This window comes from Tursiops truncatus, chromosome 6 (genome assembly GCF_011762595.2).
Source record: "Tursiops truncatus isolate mTurTru1 chromosome 6, mTurTru1.mat.Y, whole genome shotgun sequence".
Lineage (NCBI taxonomy): Eukaryota > Metazoa > Chordata > Mammalia > Artiodactyla > Delphinidae > Tursiops > Tursiops truncatus.
This window is the reverse complement of record NC_047039.1, coordinates 79609100-79630038: the sequence shown is the minus strand read 5'-3', so window position 1 is coordinate 79630038 and position 20939 is coordinate 79609100. Positions and strand designations below refer to the sequence as shown.

Here is a 20939-nt window from a genome sequence, read left to right as displayed (position 1 = left end):
GCCTGAGTATGGAATTCGAGGCTGACAATAATTTCCACAGCTTTGAAGGCACTGTCTCATGGTCTTCTAGCTTCTAGCACAGTTAGCGAAAAATCTAAAGTCTTTCTGATTCCCAAGCCTTTGTGTATGACCTTTTGTTTCTTGTCTCTAGAAACTTTTTTGGATCTCCTTTTCCCCCCTAGTTTTCTGAAATTTCACTAAAACAGGCCTTTGTGTGAATCTATTTTCATCCATTTTGCCAAACCCTAGTTAAGTCCCTTCATTCTTAGAAACTCATACCTTTCAGTTCTGGAATATTTCTTCTTGTACTATTTCTGTGATGGTTTCCTTCCCCTTCTTCTTCTCTGTTTTATCTTCCTGCAACTTCTATTATGTCTATGTTGGACCTTTCTTACCCCTTCTCTTTTCTTTGTGCATCTCTCTGTCTTTAGGTTCTACTTTTGAAAGATTTCACATTACCTTCATTTTCAAACATTTCTACTGAGCTTTTCATTTCTGTAGTCATATTTTAAATCTTCAAGAGTATCTCTTTAAATGTTACTTTTTAGTCATCTTATTCCTATTTCAAAAAAGAAATAGCTTCTCTTATCTCAGAGAATATTAATTATTGTTTCTTGGCTATTTTCTTCCACTCCCTGCATTATCTTTTTTTTCTGAGCATGTTTGCTTTTTCTTCCTTCTCTCCCACCACCCCATTTGTTTTGATCTTTGACTTTCATGTTAGAGGCCGTCCTCAAAAGTCTGGTGATCTTTGGCTGTCTGTCTCTATTTGAAAGCAAAGAGTATATACTACGCAGCTACTTAAGACTCTCGTGTAGTTTAGGCCTGCTCATTACCTTATGGGCTTCTCTCTAAGGTGAAGAGACAGGAACCTGGCTCTCTTGGCTTTTCCCTAGAGATGAGTCTTCCAATATTTTCCCCAACCCCACTGCAATTAGGATAAAATCCTGATCCCAGCATTCTCAGAGTTGAATAGGGAAGAGAGTTAGAGGCAGTGGTTCACTGTTCAGTAAGAGGAATGTGTGTGTCAATGCATCCATTTCAGAATGGCTCATCACCCCCACCTGAGCTGCATCTGGTACAAGAGTGCCTCTTGTTCAATGTCTCCAATCTTCTGCTGGAGTGGAGAAGAGGTGGCTATCATACAGCACAAGGCAAACAGAGGGACCTAGCAATCTAACTGCTCCTAATACAGACTTTCAACCAACCTTCCTGTTTCCACCCTGCTCACTTCCCTGACTCCAGAGGTTCCTAGGACCTCTGATTCCTGAGCTTTTCTGGAGCTCCAGGGCTCTAATCAATTTGCTTACTGCCTTTTCCCACTGCAGGCACTTTGCTTTCAGCTTTCTCCAAAGTGCTAGGTCAGCTGCCACTTAGCCATTTTGTAACTTCTAAAATTTTACTGACATTTTTTTTGTCTCCTCTTTTATTCTCTTCATTGTGAATTGTTTGTCTTTTTATTCCTTTACTGTTATTTTAGTGAGGTTTTAGGAAGTGTTGATGTAAACATGTCTGTTCAATCTACGTGAATGACTGAAAGTTTCTAAATAATGTACTCAAGACTTTGAGACCCTCTGCCCTACAAAAGTGTTAAATTTTAATGCTAAATAATATTTTGTGCTATGTACCTCACAAAGTGCACGATCCAAAGAGGTCTACTATCACCTCTGATTTTATTAATAAATTTTATCTGTTAACATTTTAGATGGCCACAATCATAGTATATGCTTTGAAATTTACATAATGGATCTATCAATATAGTGGAAGAAGTATAACACTGTGATAAATTATCATGGAATGTTGCCTTTAATCCAGAAAGGTTGGGGGAAAGGAGGGACGGAAAAGGTTTCATGGAGGAGGTACTTGGAAACTAGGTGAAAACTACATAGTTATAATCGCTCTCTACTTTCCAGAAGCTATGTTAAAGGTTTTTTCTGGGGGCTTCCCTGGTGGTGCAGTGGTTGAGAGTCCGCCTGCCAATGCAGGGGACACAGGTTCGTGCCCCGGTCCGGGAAGATCTCACATGCCGCAGAGCAGCTGGGCCTGTGCGCCATGGCCACTAAGCCTGCGCGTCCGGAGCCTGTGCTCCGCAACGGGAGAGGCCACAACAGTGAGAGGCCCGCGTACTGAAAAAAAAAAAAAAAAAAAGGTTTTTTCTGTACCTCCCACATCCATGGTCTCATGGGTGATAGCTGCCTTTTTGAAAGAGATGCCATAAACTGATTACAGACAATTGCTCAGAAACAAGTTGCCACTTGCTTGTCAACAATGGCATAACCCAGGCATTGTAAACAATACCTGGAAGGCGCTAAGGGTTTTAGGTGGAATTTTCTAAATAGGCCTCAGTTTTATAATCCTGGAAACTCTACTTCCCTAGGCAAAAAAGCATCCTTTTAATAACTTTTTTGCCATAGCCACTTCATACTACTTATTAAAATAAGATGCACAGGGGAGTTCTATGTTTAATAACAGATAAATCAACACATTAGTAATGCTTTTCAGGTGATGTCGATCCCCAAGTCTAATGCAACCAATGTCTCCCTTATCTTTTAGGCAGCTCCCTCTTTTGAAAGTCAAATGTCTGAAAGTAAAGCAACAGGTTTACCTGTTATAAAGAAGGTTCCATTTCTAGAAAACAAAAAACATTTTAAAATCCCCAGTTACTGTTCAGGCAAGTTAAATGTTAAAGGACTGCCCGGGCACCTGGGCTGAGGAGAGGCAGCTACTGGAACAGAGGGTTTGAGAAATTGAGGAGTGGCCCACCATCCTTCTCCTGACCTTGCTCCCGAGGCCCTCAATCTTTAAACTTCCACCACCAGAATACATGGGTGTTTGCACTGCAGGGGTGAGAGGAAAGGATCTGTCTTGGTCTGTAGGTTCTCATGTGCACATGCGACCCTCAGCGAAGCCAGATACATAACTGGCTGCTTCACAATCCAGAGCCACTCAAGGCTGGAAGATCGGGGGAAAGTAAGGAAAGCTATAAAGTGGAAGCTCTAGCACCACAGGAGAAAATCTCAACAGGACTATGAGATGGCTCAAAATCATGACACATGAGAGACTCTCACTTCCACATACAAAAAGCAGTTTAAGAATGCTCATGTAGGGCTTCCCTGGTGGCGCAGTGGTTGAGAGTCTGCCTGCCGATGCAGGGGACATGGGTTTGTGCCCCGGTCCGGGAAGATCCCACATGCTGCGGAGTGGCTGGGCCCGTGAGCCATGGCCGCTGAGCCTGCACGTCCAGAGCCTGTGCTCCGCAACTGGAGAGGCCACAACAGTGAGAGACCCGTGTACCGCAAAAAAAAAAAAAAAAAAAAAAAGAATGCTCATGTATATAATATAAAAGTGGTAGTTCCATGAGTTGAATGTTTGGGAATAATATTGTTTCTCTCTCTTACACAAAGCTCAGCAGCACCATACCCAGCATGGATCACATTAAACTTATCTCTGTCCTGTCTAGCCAGCCCCTAGAGCTCCCAAGATGCCAAAACAGACCACGGCTGATCTCAAACCTGGTTTTCCCAAGGCTCTTTAAACTGGAAAGTACCTAGAACCAATGTGAATTCTCTGAGACCACCCAGACCAGGATTTTTCAACTTCAACACTATTTTATAGTTGACCTGGATAATTCTTTGTGGTGAGTGGCTATTCTCTAGGATATCTGGCAGCATCCCTGGCCCCTACCCACTAGATGCCATTAGCATATACACACATCCCCATTGTGACAACCAAAAATGTCCCCTGAGGGGCAAAATCACTCCCAGTTGAGAACCACTGACTTAGACCAATGCTTCACAAGCTTTAATGTATAGATGAATCACTTAGGGTTTATTAAGATGCAGATTCTGATTCAGCAGGTCTGAGGTGGGACTGAGATTCTGCATTTCTAACAAGCACAAAGTGATGCTGATGCTGCTGATTCTAGATCACACTTCGAAGGCAAGAATCTAGAGTAATACTTCTCAACTCCTGGCTACACACTGCAATCATTTGGAAAGCTTTTAAAAATTGTGATGCTTATGCCATACCCCAGACCAATGAAATAATAATTTCTGGGGGTGGGATTTAGGCATCAGGATTAAAGTTCCTAGGTGATTACAATGTTCAGGCAAGGTTAAGAAGATGTTGTTTACTCATCCCTAGGACTGGAAAGTAAGTATAAACAGGCATTTAAGAATGAGGGAAAAGTACACAAGAAGAAAAACTATTACTTTCCTCACATGTTCTTGATGTTGGTCATGCCTAGCTTTCAGGATAACAGATCTTTAAAGAGATGTAACACCAGAAAACAATCTATCATGCCTCATTATTTTGTTTTCTGTATCAGAAGTAAGAAAACAATTCCCATTTCCATTTCACTTTTAAGTTTGAAAATTATATGTAGACACCACATAAAGGATACTATTTTAAAGACTTTTTTTTTTCCTAATGATTCTTGAAATTCTGAGTATGTTAGTTTTAAGATTCAGATTTTAAAAGTTTGTGAATCTCATACTAAATTTTTTCTGGATAAAATGACATGATACATGGGACTTGCTTTGAAATACCCTAGCTAAAAAGGGCAGATGGAGGGTAGTGTTGGAATATAGATAAAATTGGCAAAGTGTTAATAACTGTTAAAACTGGATGATGAGTACATGGAAAACCATTGTTATTATACTAGTCTCTCTACTTCTGTAGGTGTTTGAAATTTTCTATAAAAAAAATTTAAAAAGAAATTTTTTGCATCCAAAATATAGTTTTCTATTAAAGAGCATTCCAAAGAAAAGGTCATGTAATTTTTTTTAACTTGTTTACACGAAAACTTCGAATTTTCCTTGTAAAATACTAAGGACCTGACATATCTGGCAGCAGTTCCCAATTCTTACCATCCCCTTTCATTCCATGAAAAAGTAAATTATCATTCTGTTTTCCAGACATGTTCCGTTTGTCTGGAATTGTCATTCAAAAGACGTATTATGTTATTCAAAAGAATTCCTTCATATCTCCTCCTCACTGAAAAAATTGTGGCTTAGTAAAGTTTGGTTAGTTTAAAAAAAATTTGCTTAAGGCCTTTACCTTTCAAGTTAGAAAAGAGAAAAAAACAAATACGATTCATAGGTGATGAGAGACATAGTACTGAACCAGGAGCCATGTTGGCTGCAATCCCTGCCCATCGTGTTAGATTGTACTCAGAGACAGCTGTGAGTGCCTCCATCTCTAGAAAAAAACCACATGTGTCATCTAGAGATTAAGCATCTGAAAGAGCTAAAATGATCCAATACCAGAAATCATGATGATGATTCCATGGTATTTGGTTCATAAGGTTGGGGGTGATACGATGCTACAAGGTTGCTTTCAGGTAAAATGAAAACTGCTTTGTGTTTACCTCATTTCTACAACAGAATCACAGTTCCATGTTAGAGAATTTAAAGTAGTCAAAATTGAAACTCTGTCAATTCTCTGGACTCATTTGTTCTGTTTCTTAAAAGTTTTTTTTCCATTGTCTCTTTGATCAATCTCATTTTTAAAGAGTATATCCACCAGACATCAGAAAAAAGAGTTGAGTGGAAAACACACATAAACATAAAATAAGTGCAATATTTACACCCATGGTAAAATCATAGGTCTGAAAAATGCTATACTATTTTTAATGTACTGATAAAATAAAAAACAATGATGAAACAAAAGATATTACTCTCGAATTCATGCTGTATTTCTTACCAGTGAAATTAAATCCTCCATTGTTTGCCTGTTGTTTCTGTGATATACAGAAAGTTCCGTTACACAATCTTCATCAAGGTGAATAAGCTACAAAAAAATTTTATCAACTTTATTAACAAAAACTTACAAAATATTTATGGTTTTGAAATTTTAAAATTACCATAATTACCTGGCAAAATCAAACACCAACATGTAAAAACAACATGAGTTTGTCAAATTCTTGGGTAAGAATAAACATTCTCGGGCTTCCCTGGTGGCGCAGTGGTTAAGAATCCACCTGCCAATGCAGGGGACATGGGTTCGAGCTCTGGTCCGGGAAGATCCCACATGCCACGGAGCAACTAAGCCTGTGTGCCACAACTACTGAGCCTGCGCTCTAGAGCCCATGAGCCACAACTACTGAAGCCCGCACGCCGAGGGCCCGTGCTCCGCAACAAGAAAAACCACCGCAATGAGAAGCCCGCACACTGCAACGAAGAGTAGCCCCCGCTCGCCGCAACTAGAGAAAGCACGCGCCCAGCAACAAAGAGCCAACACAGCCAAAAATAAATAAATAAATAATTTATTTAAAAAAAAAACACGAATAAACATTCTCCGCAATTTTTAAAGATATAAGCAGATAACAATAAGAAGTTCAAGAAGATGATGAGCTCTTTCCCAGCCCTTCACATCCCCCTCATCATCTGATCAACTGTTACAATTCTGCAGTGCAGCCAAGGGACTATATTCTCCTCCCCTACCGCAAGACAGGGACCGGTATTTGCATCACAGAGCAGTCATCTAGGCATCCAATCACTGGCAGGACAACAGACTGGGTAAAAGAGTGGCTCAGACTTGTAGCATATCGTCCCCCAGGTTATGTTTGGGTTTAGCACAATCCAAGGAGCCGTTATGATGGTGCCATAGATGCTGCACAATCATCATTACGCTGAAGGTACCAGTAAAGCACAATTTTTAAAAGGAAGAAGTGACACAGCCGCTACACAAACTTTATTTTGCTTAAGGACAGAAATTATCCAAGTATTGTGATCCCTGCATGATGAGACCTCACCAGAGATGGGGCCAGAAATGAGTTCTCAGAACCAAACAAGGATCACTGAGAATGAAAAGGCAGGAAGGGTCTGGCCTGGACCTGGAACAGGAGTTCATAAAATCATATGGGAAAAGAATCATAAGGAATGTAATTTTAAAGTCATGTTTCCAGGGGCTTCCCTGGTGGCGCAGTGGTTGGGAGTCCACCTGCCGATGCAGGGGACGCAGGTTCGTGCCCTGGTCCGGGAAGATCCCAAGTGCCGCGGAGCGGCTGGACCCGTGAGCCATGGCCACTGAGCCTGCGCGTCCGGAGCCTGTGCTCCACAGCGGGGGAGGCCACAGCAGTGAGAGGCCCGCGTACCGCAAAAAAAAAAAAAAAAAAAAGTCATCTTTCCAATGTAAGAATTCGCTTCACAACAGCCCCAATATGGGATGTTTCATTTTCTGCTTTAAGTCTTCCTCTCCAGAACAGCTGAGATGGTTAGCTTCTTCCTCTTCCCCTAAGATCTGTCTCCCTGTGATCCCTACCCACTGTGAATTGGTACAATCTGACAGCTGACAGGCTTTGGAAGTAGAGAGATCTTGGTTTTAATCATTACATCACAAAATAACCGTGTGACCCTGAGCATATTACTACACCGCTCTGAACCTCAGTTTCATCATCTGTAAAACAGAGATGGCACCTGCCTTGCAATATATGTAACCTATGGGGTGTACCTAATACATCACCATAAATGAGTAGGCCCTCAAAAAACTGCTAACTATTTTTACTAACAGTCATAATTCTATTTCCTCTTTGGTATAAGAACTTTCAGAAATTTGAATATTCCTATTATCAACAACCTTTCCTCTCCAAGTTTTCTCTTTTCCAGTTCCTTTAACCACTGTTTTAATGATTAACCCCCCTTACCATTCTGGCCCTTTCTTTAGATCACATAGTTCAGGTTCTCACTGACCTTCAAGGTACCAGCACGTGGCAGAGCAATATCATGACCTTCCCTTGTTCTGGACACCACACTTGTAACATCGGACTCAAGAGAAAGTCATGTTGCCATCACGAAACTAGAGGAACAGTACAGACAATGACCTGCATGATTGGCTGGTACAAGCTCAACCTCAAGGGCTAAGGAGAATGGGGAGACCACAAAGGTTTATACTGATGGTTTTATGAAAGTCAAAAATGCCACAAGTAAGTTTTCATTGTGTTGCTTTGACCTTAGCAGCTCCCCAAAATGTAGATTCCTGCTTCAGGAAGGGCTCAACCTCAGACACCTGGACACTTTACCACCCAGTTGGGTATCTTCTTGTTGATACCACTGCTCAAGCATGAAGGAAATGATTTCTGGGGTTCCCTCCATGATCTTAAGTTACTTTCTTAAAAACCAAAACCTCTCCCCCATAGCTTCTTGCTCTGTAACTTTACCACAAGGTGTGTGGAGGAAAGGAAGGAAGGTAGGAAGGAGATGCTATCTTCTTTGCTGGGCTCCTGAACTGGAAAGAATGAAAAGAGTGGGACAAGACACCAAAGTCTGAAAAATACGGTTTATCTCAAGTTTTCCAAAGGGGCTCAACACTTTAAGTACTCTGAATTCTCAGCCACACATGCTCCAGTTAAATTAAGTACAAAAATGCATACCCAAAGCTAGCCAATTACTTTGGATTATCCGTGCCTACTACATTTCCTGTTCAGTAGGGCAGAAAATAGAACTGAATATAACTTCTATTTGATACAATATTTGGGTACTAGAGCTACGTGTGAAAATGATACAAGGAGATCATACAAAGAGTTACAGAATAGCATCTATACCTTAAATATCCAAGTAAATCTGAATTATTTTTTATAGTTCACTCTTGATAAAACACAATACTGAGGCAGAAAAGCAAATACTTCAAAAAGCAATAATCCCTTATAGCTCTTCTGTATATAACTCATTTGATCCCTGCGACAGCTCTGTAAGGCAGACATGACAGATTAATGACATAACATTTAAAGGCACTCTATAGATGACAAAACAGGATCCAAACATACATAAGAGACTGGCATTAGAATACCCATATTAGAGGTGAGAAAATGAAGACTCAGAAAAATTTATGCAATTTGCCTGAAACTGGCATTTTTCATCCTAGCCCAGGGTTTTTCCTACCACACCATAATGCCACCTCTCCATGACTCTATTCCAGTAGCTATTCCAACAGAGACCAGACAACTAATGCTCATCACAAAGGCTACAGCTACACAGAATACAGGCCCTGAGTTTGAATTAGTTGGCCTGTCAGATCCATTATATTTTGGAGCCCTTATGTCTGGGTTAAAATCCTGGTTCTACACTTACTAGTTGTTTGACCTTGGGCAAGTTATTTCATGATTCTGTGCCCAGTTGCTTCACCTGTAAATGGGGACAATAACAGTACCTACTTCAGAGGGTTTGTATGAGGATTGAATGAGTTAATAAGAGTTAAAAACACAAAGCCTTTAAAGGTACTATCTAAGGGCTCTGTCTATATTATATTATAGTACTACAGTAGCACACTTTTCTATTATAGTAAGCATTCAATAAATATTAGTAATTATTATACTAAGATGTAAGGAAAATCATATACTTTTTTGGAACACTCAAAACTATGTATCTTACCTTATATTGTGCCCCAATTTAAAATAATATTTGTGTTGTTGAAATCAGAGACTTTCTTCATTTGGGCATCTGTTCCACTGCAAACAGTAGCATATCCTACCCTATTAAGGATCACGGCTGAGAAGACATGCAAAGCCCTCCCACATGTGGAGAAATGATGACCCCCAATGGCTGAACACAGGCATGTGCACCACCCATGTTCTCCACCTCACAAGGGCACGTCACAGCTCCCCTGGCCCTGCTGCTGCGCTGCTCAGACACCGTATACTCTACTGTCCTAGGCTCTCAGTGTTGATGGTTGTTAGCATTAAGTTGCAGCTCTAATTGTGTTTGCTCAATAGATACTAAAGATGTCTTAGAAGGTTAAAGGAAATATGGAGAAGAGAGATTTTAGGGGTTGACAGTCATAGGAGAATCAGGAGGAATTTCAGATCAGGCTGCATGGTCATAACAGTGGGCAGACTAGTGAGAAGGGGTTAAAAACAAACATAGTCTATTTTTCCAAGTATTTATATTTATTGGTATAATTCTTCCAGAAAGCAAATACCCCACAGCTGTATCAGGTCTACAATGTGGCATGTATCCAAGCTATTCTGTTGACCCATGCACATACCCCTCTCCATTGCAGACGTTGTAGTAGATTGTCAAAAAAATATCCCCAATTAACTGAAAAGGCTATTAAAACACTTCTCCTTTAAAGCATTAAAATGCTTTTCTAACTATGTATCTGTGTAAGGCTGCATTTTCTTCATATGCTTTAATCAAAACAACACATATCAAAACAGACTGAATGCAGAAACAGATGAGTACCCAAGTGTCTTCTATTAAGCTAGACTTTAAAGAAATCAGCAAAGATGTAAAGCAGTGCCACTCTTCTCACTAGATTTATTTCTGAAGTAGTTATGTTTAATTTCTTGATTTCCTTATCTATGAAAAGAGGATAAGAACTGTACCAACTTTGATGGCTATACTTTCCATACTAGCTCTGGGTTTTGCCTTGTGGCTTGCTTTGGCCAGACATTAGCAAGCACAATGCAAGCAGAGGCTTGAAAAATGCTTGAGTGTGGGACTTCCCTGGCAGTCCAGTGGTTAAGACTCTGCACTTACAATGCAGGGGGCGCGTGTCTGATCCCTGGTCAGGGAACTAGGATCCCACATGCCACGCGGTGCAGGCAAAAAAAAAAAAAAAGCTTGAGTGTTAGGGTTTGCCCACTTTCTGGCTTCTTCTGGAATCTAGCTGCCATATCAAGAAGCCCAGACTAGCCCGCTGGACAGTGTGGCCCAACAAATAACCAGCACAAACAGTTGGTCTTCTGAGTGAGGCTTAGACCATCCAGTCACAGTCAAGTCACCAGTTAACTGCAGCCACATGAGTGACCCCAGGTAAGACTCACACAGGAAATGTCTGGCTGAGCCCCAAACTGCTGATCCACAGAATTGTAAATTATTATTGTTTCAAGTCACTAAATTTTGGGGTGGATTTTTATGCAGCAATAGTTCGCTAATATACAAAGTATACATACCCCTTACATAAAATAGATAAGCAACAGAGATTTACTGTATAACACAGGAAACTACATTCAATATCTTATAATAACCTATAGTGGAAAATAATCTGAAAAAATATACATATGCATAACTGAATCACTATGCTGTACATCTGAAACTAACACAATATTGTAAATCAACTATACTTCAATTAAAAAATATTATATATACCCTTTAATAATGCTCACATTTTTACCAAGTTCAAATTGCCATTTGTTAAAAACTATTTTTTAAAACATTAATGTAGGAATAGTTATTAATATAACTGTTTAAACTTGCATAGTACTTTGTGTTATTTAAAGTTCTTTCACACAGACCTACTAGAGAATGGACTTGAGGATATGGGGAGGGGGAAGGGTAAGCTGTGACAAAGTGAGAGAGTGGCATGGACATATATACACTACCAAACGTAAAATAGATAGCTAGTGGGAAGCAGCTGCATAGCACAGGGAGATCAGCTCAGGGCTTTGTGACCACCTAGAGGGGTGGGATAGGGAGGGTGGGAGGGAGGGAGACACAAGAGGGAAGAGATACGGGAACATATGTATATGTATAACTGATTCACTTTGTTATAAAGCAGAAACTAACACACCATTGTAAAGCAATTATACTCCAATAAAGATGTTAAAAATAAATAAATAAAGTTCTTTCATATATATATTAGACCAGTTCTCACGGTATGGTCTGTAGACCCCTGAGGATCTCCAATCAAAACGTCATAGCAAAACAATGCAGAAGCAGGTGAGATCCAAGTGTCTTCTGTTAAGCTAGACTTTAAAGAAATTTGCAAAGATGTAAAACAATGCTAGTCTTCCCACTAAATTTATTTTTTAAATAGTCATTTTTCATAAAAATATTTGTGATAAACTGTAATAGGTTTAGTACTGTTACTTTTAAATGAATCGATCACTAAATATTTTAATAAGTGAATAAGAAGAGCATAAAGGGGCCCTCAGACTTAAAAGTTTGAGAACCTCTATAACCTTATAACTACTCTGGGAAATAGAAAGAACAGGTTTAACCTACTTTTTACAGACAAATATATAGGTTTGGAAAAGTTAAGTAACTTGCCTAAGATTCCCAGAGCACTGTTCACAATCCTGACTACGTGAGAAACACCAGGGAGCTTTTAAAAAATATCCATTAATTGCTGTGGGACAGAGCACAGACACTTTTTTTTAAGGTCCTTGTGATTCTCATGTGCAGGCCCGGTTAGGAGCCACTGTCCTAGAGATTAATGGGCAAATATACAATTCAGTTACAATCTCCCAAACACCAATCTGACAGATAAGTTTACAAAATATATTTTCTTTTGTATTTAGACCACATCATTGTACATTCTGAATCCACACAAAGTTTTTGTCTTTGTTTTTTAATTTTATTGGATTTCATTTTACTTACAGGAGTCTTGCTTTGCCACTCAACAGGACAGTTGTAATCTTGCATGATCCAGGGATGGTTCAATAGATTTTTCACAGAAATCCGTTTCTTTGGGTCCACCTAGTGGCCATCGAGAGGTAGCTGGAGATTAACATTTTAAATAGAGAGCATAGAACACCTTTCCTCCTGAGAACTCAAAATTCATCAGAACAGATGTAAACTTTATCATCACAAAAATGCTGTCAAAGACCTTAAAATGGCCTTGGAATAAATTCTTTTAAAAAGGGAATAGAGGCAAGAAAACTATAGCTACCAACACAGGCTTAGAAGATAAATGTTTAACAAACATGAACTTCATTGGTATGGACATTATTCATGAAGTTAAGTCAATCTATTGTATGATGTAATAGTCTTTTGCTGGAAAACCTATTCACAGGAAATATTCACCAATTTAATATTCAAGCAGGCACAATGCAGGGCATTCACACTGAATATGCAATCTCTACCTCCGATGAGCTTACAATCACATATAACAAGTTGAAAAGCACACCTTTCTTTTCCATTTGTAATTTTCAAATGTGAGGAGAGAAAAATTAATCAACAAAGATTAAGTTTTGGGGAGTTTAGAAGAAAGGATGAGGTGTTTTCAATCTCATTATGGAGATTTGGTGGTCTTGCCCTACTCAAGGTAGATGAGCTTAAGGTAAATTTTGAATAAAAAGTAGAGATGGCTTAATATATGGAAAAACTGAATACATAATAATGAAAAAAATATTGCTAATAAGGTACTCATATTTTTCAAAGTGTTTCCCATTAATCTCATTTTATCCACGTAATACTATGTAGCAAGCACTGAGGCCAAGCTCAGAATCCCCATTTTATAGGTCAGAACCTGGTTAGGTGGCATGCCTATTGCTTGGTAGAGTGGATAACTAGACTTCAGCACTCCTGTCTTTCACCCTTAGAGATCATAACACCAAATCAGTGGCTCTTAACGTGTGGTTCCCAGACCAGCGGTATCAGTGTCATCTGGGAGCTTATTAGAAATGCAAATTCTTAGCCCTGCCCCAGCTCTACTGAATCAGACACTCTCAGGGTGGTGCCCAGCAATCTGTGTTTCAATAAGCCCATTTGGCAATTCTGATACATGCTAAAGTTTGAGAACCACTGCACTAGATCATGAGGCCCACTCAATTGTACATCAGCTCATTTAAGCATTTATTTCGTATCTACTATATATCTAATGGAAAAAGAGTGGGAGCAAGAAAACAGAAAACAGTGGAGCAAGAGCTGGTTAGAGAAAACAGACAATGCTCAGGAAAAAGGAAGAAAAACCAAGTCAGCAAAGATATATGGTAGCAGTCTTTTTTAAAAAATGCATTTGCAAAGAAAGCACCTAGTAGAGAATATCTGCAGAGTAGATAACAATGAATGGAATTTTTTTACAGCTGATAGATAAATGTAGTAGCACTACAGACATCTTAAAATCAAATAATAACAAAAGACTTCTATTATTTTAAAATAAATAACAAAGATTACCTGTAGCATTTGTTGAAGAAGCAGAATACTACTGGGGGAGAGCCACTTAGGAACCTCATATTTCCCTCTCTACAAAAAACAAAGAAAGCATTTAAGAGATTTAGGTTCAATCAGCCTTAACACAAATTTCTAAGGTTAACAACATGCTGGAGGTTTACTTCCAAGCTTGAGGACTTCATCCAAGTTTAAGATTTCGTAAACATTATTAATAACATAAGAAACCCATTTCTTGCCTTAAAGAAGAAAATCCAGTTAGTTAAACACAATATATTGTTACCTCTAAAATATCCACATTATCGGGTAAGGGCTAGAGCACAGATAATGTAAGAGTGGCAAACGTAAATGTTACAGGGCTTTGGAATCTATAGTATGATTAAATGGACAGGAAGTATACACTGTAGTCAGTGCTTTTATTGCTGAAGCAATATTTTAGTTTATAATCCCAGAGGAATTGTCAGTTGACAAAAGTGGGTCACAGAAAAGCATATTTGGTAGGAGGACACAGGCTGTGGTTAAAAACAGGTCACATATCATCCGCAAGGCAGAATTCACAATCATTGAGGGAACTGATGAAAGCCACCTTCTAAGGCAAGTACCTCTTTTGGGAATGGAAGAGACTCAGGAGATAAATGTTTATAACCTGTTATACTCAGAGATTACAGTCACCAAGTTATCAACCAAAACAAGACTAGGAGCTTGCTAAACACAAATACGTGATATAATACCTCTTCACACAATCTGTCACACACCCCTCTTTCCCAATTCAAAGGAAATGATAGAATCATTTTTCTTAGCAGAGAACAAATTGTTTAATGATGCTAGGATAACAGGTTAATTATATGAGAAAAATTAAGATTGAACTGTAATTCACAGTCTATATCAAAATTAATTCTACCCAGATTAAAGAGTTAAATGCATACACTAAACCATGAGAATACTTAAAGAAAGCATCGGTGATTATTTTTTAGAACCTGTCTAGGCATGACAGCAATACCAAAAAACTATAAAGATTAACAGATGACAAGATTTAAAAGCTGACATTTCTGTACAGCAAAACACAACTAACAAAGCTAATTAACAACAAATTGAGGGAAAAAACCTTTCCGCCTAAATGGCAAAAGATTAATACACTTCATCACATAAAAAGCTCTCACAGATCACCACCAATCCTCTCCTTCCCACATTTCCCCTTCTCAGCAAATGGCGACTGCCTTACCAGCTCCTCAGGTCAGAAACCCTGGATCTTCTTTAGCTCCTCTTTCCCTCACACTTCGCATCCAATCCATCAGCAAATCTATTGGTTCTATGTTATATATCCAGAATCACCTGTTACTACCTGTATCACACCTGCAGGGTCTCTCATCTGATATATTGCAAGAGGCTCCTAACTGGTCTTCCAGAGCCCATCACTGTCCCTCACAGTCTAGTCTCTACTTACCAACACCAATGTTCTTTCAAAACGTTGGGTCAGGTCATATCACTTCACTATTCAAAACGCTCTAATGGCTCCCCAACTCACTCAGAATGAAATCCAAATTCCTCACTCTGGCTCCAAGGCCCTATGTGGTCTGTAACCCCACATCCACCCCACTCCTTGCTACCTCTGAAACTCACCTCCTAACTCTCTCCTGCACTCATCAAACTATGATCACATCACAAGTCAAACACAGTCCTGCCTTAGGCCCTTTGCACTCTTTGTTCCCGCCGCTATAATGCTTTCCCCAATATCAGCAGAGTTTGTGCCTTTATCTTCTTCATGTCTCCCCTTAAATACCAGTGGTATCATGAGGCCTCCCCAAACCAACTTTATAAATAGCATCCCTGCCCACCATCATCTCTACCTGCCTTTCATGGCACCTTCTTTACAGTCCTTATCCCTACTTGTCATACTACATATTTATTTGTTTATTTTCTGCCTCACTATATTAGAATATAAACTCTTTAATCATAGGGATTTTGTCTGTGCTGTTCACCTAGAAATTGTCTGGCCCTAACATATAAAAGGTGCTCAATTAATATATGTTCCATAAAAGAAGAAATGGGATCAAAGCATACACTCCAAAAGAAAATGGGCAAAGAATATTCACAGGTAATTCCCAAAACAAGAACTTTTAAATGGTTAATAAACATGAAAATATGTTCAACTAAATCTAGCAATAAAAAAGCAATTAGGGACTTCCTGGTGGCTCTGTGGTTAAGAATCTGCCTGCCAATGCAGGGGACATGGGTTTGAGCCCTGGTCTGGGAAGATCCCACATGCTGTGGAGCAACTAAGCCCATGCTCCACAACTACTGAGCCTGTACTCTAGAACCCGCGAGCCACAACTACTGAGCCCACACATCACAACTACTGAAGCCCGCGCGCCTAGAGCCCATGCTCCGCAACAAGAGAAGTCTCCACAATGAGAAGCCCGCACACTGCAACAGAGAGTAGCCCCGGCTTGCTGCAACTAGAGAAAGCCCACGCGCAGCAACGAAGACCCAACGCAGCCAAAAAAAAAAAAAAAAAAAAAAAAAAGCCATTAATTTAAACGAAAATGATCTACCAAATTGATAAACTTCAAAAAAGTTATCCAGTGTTAGAGTTCGGGGATAAGAGCGCTTATATATACAACGAGAGAGCACAAACTTTTCTGAAGAGTAATTTGGAAATATGTATAAAAAGCATTCAAGATCACATATCCTTGATCTGGCAATTTCACTTATAGCAATTTATCCTAAGCAAATAATTTGGCATACAAAAATTTATTAGTGTTATGAACAGTAACATTCACCACAGAATTGTTTGTGATAACTTTGGAAACTAAGGAACATGGTCTGATGGAATCCAGAGGGCTCCCAAAAATAATCAATGACAAAATAACCTGAATGAGGATCCTGGGTTAGAAATATATCATAGGTCCAGGGAGACAAGGGCAAGCACGCGCGCACACACACACACACACCCAACAGTAATTGAACGAGGCTAGAACGGTGGAGGCAAGTAGGTGAAGAAGGCTTCAACTAGCACCAGCATTGGGGTTCTCTGTTCTTACAAATGAATTGTCTAGGACATAATTCTCACAGAAATCAGTCCAGCTTAACAGTGAGGGAAGAAACAGACAGTATACATCACTCAGAATCCTAGAACTACATGACAGGCTGGATTTTGAATATGTTAAAGAAATAGTCAAAGTTCCAAGGAAGTGTTATCAAGCAATTTATTTAAAAAGAAAAGGTGTTAACGTTAAAACAACTCAACCTCTGATTCAGCCTCTCTGATGAGAGCAGACAGGCTGACCTACAAAGTGTTTCCTAGGAAGGACAAGAGCTTTCATTTTACAAATGACATTTAATGTTATTAAATTTTTCATTCCCCTTTATCTAAAGCACTCACTAGTACCCAGAGATACCACTCTTATTTATATCTTGCCAGGGCACCTTAACACTTGCCAATGTCAGATGCTGACAGTTTGTTTGTGAATTATAATAATGAAGCCTCTAATTCATTTCTCCTTACTATCCGTCATCCACCAAGCACTGAAGGCTCACTGCTGCCTGGGCTCCAGGTCTATCCCTGGGAAGGGGGGATTTTTGGATGCTTCAGCCACCTCGCTGGGACTCAGAAGCGAGTCACAGTTGCTGCATGGCTGGCCCTGATCTAGTTGGCCCCACTCTCTTAGCTGAGCTTTTCCTTATTCCTGAGACCAAATGCCACTCATGATTCAAATCCTGGGTACCTGACATGGTCTCTTTCTCAGCAAACTGATCAGATGCCTGGTACCTCAAATACCGTAGCCTGCTTTTGCCAGGGTCCCACAGAAAGTAGAGACCGGCCTATTACCTGCTTACACTGATCAAAGGGTCATGATCTACCTGAATTTCTGATCACAACCTGCACAACCTCTAGAGTGTCCTGTCTTGCTTTACTCACTGGTCAGAACCTGCACCTACTCCAGTGGGTCTCTCCTCATGCTGACTGCACACAAAGCCATTTGCTGCTTACTCTCTGGATACCATATGCACTGGGTTGAATAGTGACCCCCCAATATTCCTGTCCACCTGGAACCTGTGAATGCATCCTTATTTGGAAATAGGGGCTTCTGCAGAAGTAATCAAGTTAAGATGAGATCATATTGGGTTAGGCTGGGCCCTAAATTCAATATGACTGGTGTTCTTATAAGAAGGGGGAAATTTAGACACAGAGACACAAACACACAGGAGAGAACACCACATGAAAACAGAGGCAGAGACTGGAGTGATGCATCTATAATCCAAGGAATGCCAAGGATTTCAGGCAAACATAAGAAGCTAGAAAGAGGCAAAGGAGTCTCCCTTAGAGGCTTCAGAGACCATGGCCCTGCTAACACCTTGATTTTAGACTAGCCTCCAGAACTGTGAGAGAATAAATATCTGTTGTTTTAAGCCACCATCTTGTAGTACTTTGTGACAACAACCCTAGGAAACTAATATACCATCTATAAGGGTTTAACTTACTTGCATTACCTCTCTCCTATCATCACCTGCCCACCCCGAGGATAAATCTGGTTCCAGGTTCTAGACCTTTCTGGTCTGCTCCAACACACAGATAACAGGTCCATAACCAGAACTATGTAATAAAATAAATGTTATGCCTTTAAATTCAAAAACTACCATCCAAAACAAAAGCATTCTTAACTAAAAGTAGCAGAATTCTATAGAAATCAGATGTAAAAATCAATTTTCAGACCAAAGCACTGAATGACAAGAGCTCCACGAGCCTGATTCCAAGTTCCTCTTTGCCTCTTATTTATCACCCCTTTTATCTTCCCAACTTGAATTCACGAAGTATCTTTTAATAGATCCCCTGTGCTGTGCTGTAAGTTAGCATCATAGAAGCAATCCTATCCAGAGAGAGGCAGGGAGGTTAAGTAAATGAGAAGTGTGGTGCTTGGCACACTGGAAACAGGCAGAGACTGGAGTCATACATTATGTTTGAATCCTAGTCTGCCTTTCATTCGCTCCTTGAGCTTGTACAAGTTATGTCATCTTTCTGACCCTGTTTCCTAAGAGTAGGCTCTGGAGACAAATTGCCTAGATCCAAATCCAGGGTCTACCACTTACTAGCTGTGTGGATGAGCTATTTAACCTTGCCGTGCCTCAGTTTCCTCATCTGTAAAAAGAAGTATAATAACAGTATCAACTCCATAAATTGTTGCTAGCACTCAATGATTTAATACATATAAAGCACTTAGCACACGCACAGAGTAAGAACTCAATACCGTCTAGTTTCTACTATTGCTGCTGCCTCCACTACTATTACTATTACTACTACTACTATTACTACTGTTACTGTGAAACAAGTATAGTAATGCCACTTACAGGGTTATAAAAGGAATGGAAGAGAATGTATGTGAAAGCACTTGGACCAATGCCTTGCACATAAGGGACAATAAATGTTTGTTCAATTTGAAATAAATAGGAGGGGAAGATAGGGCTACTCAAAAAGGTAGCAGAGCAAAGATGGCATGTTGGCAAAGCCATGCATGCCAGAGTGCTAAATATTCAGTATAGTAAGAAAGGCTAGAGTCATTCTGAGGATGCACATGCCCTCTCAATAGAGCTTTGCCCCACTGCAGCTGCCTCAGGATCTCAGCATTGCCTGGTAAGAACACATCAACTAGTCATGTCCTGGTCACATCACCTCCTGAAACATACCCACCCACTTTCTCCATTTGAACAGAACAGCTCTATAGAGTACTATCGACAAACAAAGCATGAGGCCTGTGCCCCATCACCAAGACCTGACATTCTCAGCTTCATTCTCTACACTGAAGTACTAGCAGAAATAAAGTCCAGAGCTGAGTTCTGCTGCCAGGCTTACCCCAACCTCTTATTTGTACACAGTACTTAAAAACACACAAAGCACTTGTACATATATTTTATCCTGTGCAGTAGGCAGGGATTACTAACTACATTACACAGATGAGGAAACTGTCTCAGCCAGGGAAATCAAATACCTGCAACGTTGTAAGGCACTGGTTCTCAACTGGAGGTGATTTTTGTCCCCCAGGGGACATCTGGCAGTGTCTGGAGACATTTCTGATAGTCATAATTTGGGGGCTGCTACTGGCATCTAGTGGGTAGAGGCCAGGGATGCTGCTAAACATCCCACAATACACGGTCCCCCACAACAAAGAATTATCTAGTCCAAACTGTCAATGGCGCCAAAGTTGAGAAACACTGTTATAGAGCAATAAAGGGGTAGAGACAGGACTAGAAGAGAGATACAATACTTTTTCCATTGTACCACACTGGAAGTTCTAAGGATACCTAGAAATAGACAGGGAGAAAGGCTCCTTATTTAAATACTGAAAGTATATATCTAAGGATCAAATAGAAAAGGCCTTGAGAGGAACAATTCTGCTGGGGAAGAGCATCTTCACAAAAGGCCCTGTGTTAACCAGGCCTGTGCCCCTTAACCCTGGTTTCTGCTCAATCTTTGGAGAATTCTTGTTTATTTAAGGGCTGATTACCTTGCAAATGAGATTAAGAAACAGGTAATAGAGGGAGAAACCAAGTGGGAGGAGGAAAAAAGATCTGTGTGCTAATAAGTGAGATAATCCTGGGAATACTAATGGGCTTGAAATTGTTTGTTTTTTCATACAGTACTAAGAAAGGCAGGTGATCAACCTCTCCAACACATAATAATAGTACTGCAGTCAACCCTATAATTGTAAAGTATTATCTCATAAAGAGATAACTTGCTCATTTTCTTTAAAATTATAAATTATACTTGTTAGAAAGCAATTTTACTTTCAAGCTACTCAACTTTCATTTACTAAATTAGTTATATTTCCTTAATATTTGTGTACCCAGAACTGGAATACAGTCATGCTTGTCTTTGAATGCAATGACAGCAGATGAATATGCGACATTAATAAGATTAATACTCAGTCTATTAGTAACCATGCTGGAAACTGCAGTTTAGCATTTTGCTTAAAATAGTCAACAAACACAAAAGATAAACAAAGTCTGCCTCTTAAACAAGAGTTACATACAGTGTGTCAAATATTGCTGGGTTTTTCAATCAAACCAAGAACTGAGGGAAGTGTTATTCCCAAGTGAGGAATTTTAGAACATTCT

The 20939-nt window shown here is 39.8% G+C and overlaps 1 protein-coding gene across 5 annotated transcripts in view; it reads right to left on the bottom strand.

Annotated features, from left to right (window-relative positions):
- Positions 1 to 20939, bottom strand: part of MELK (maternal embryonic leucine zipper kinase) — a 78393-nt gene that overhangs the window by 22838 nt on the left and 34616 nt on the right. For 3 of the 5 annotated variants that reach the window (XM_019949074.3, XM_019949076.3, XM_073806293.1), the window contains 4 exons: positions 13836 to 13904; positions 12318 to 12416; positions 11593 to 11688; positions 5704 to 5790 (listed from right to left, as the gene is read on the bottom strand). In XM_019949074.3, the coding sequence (XP_019804633.1) occupies positions 5704 to 5790; positions 11593 to 11688; positions 12318 to 12416; positions 13836 to 13904 (351 nt within the window). The remainder of the gene's footprint in view (positions 1 to 5703; positions 5791 to 11592; positions 11689 to 12317; positions 12417 to 13835; positions 13905 to 20939) is intronic. The other 2 variants (XM_004311138.4, XM_019949078.3) reach the window with 1 other exon arrangement.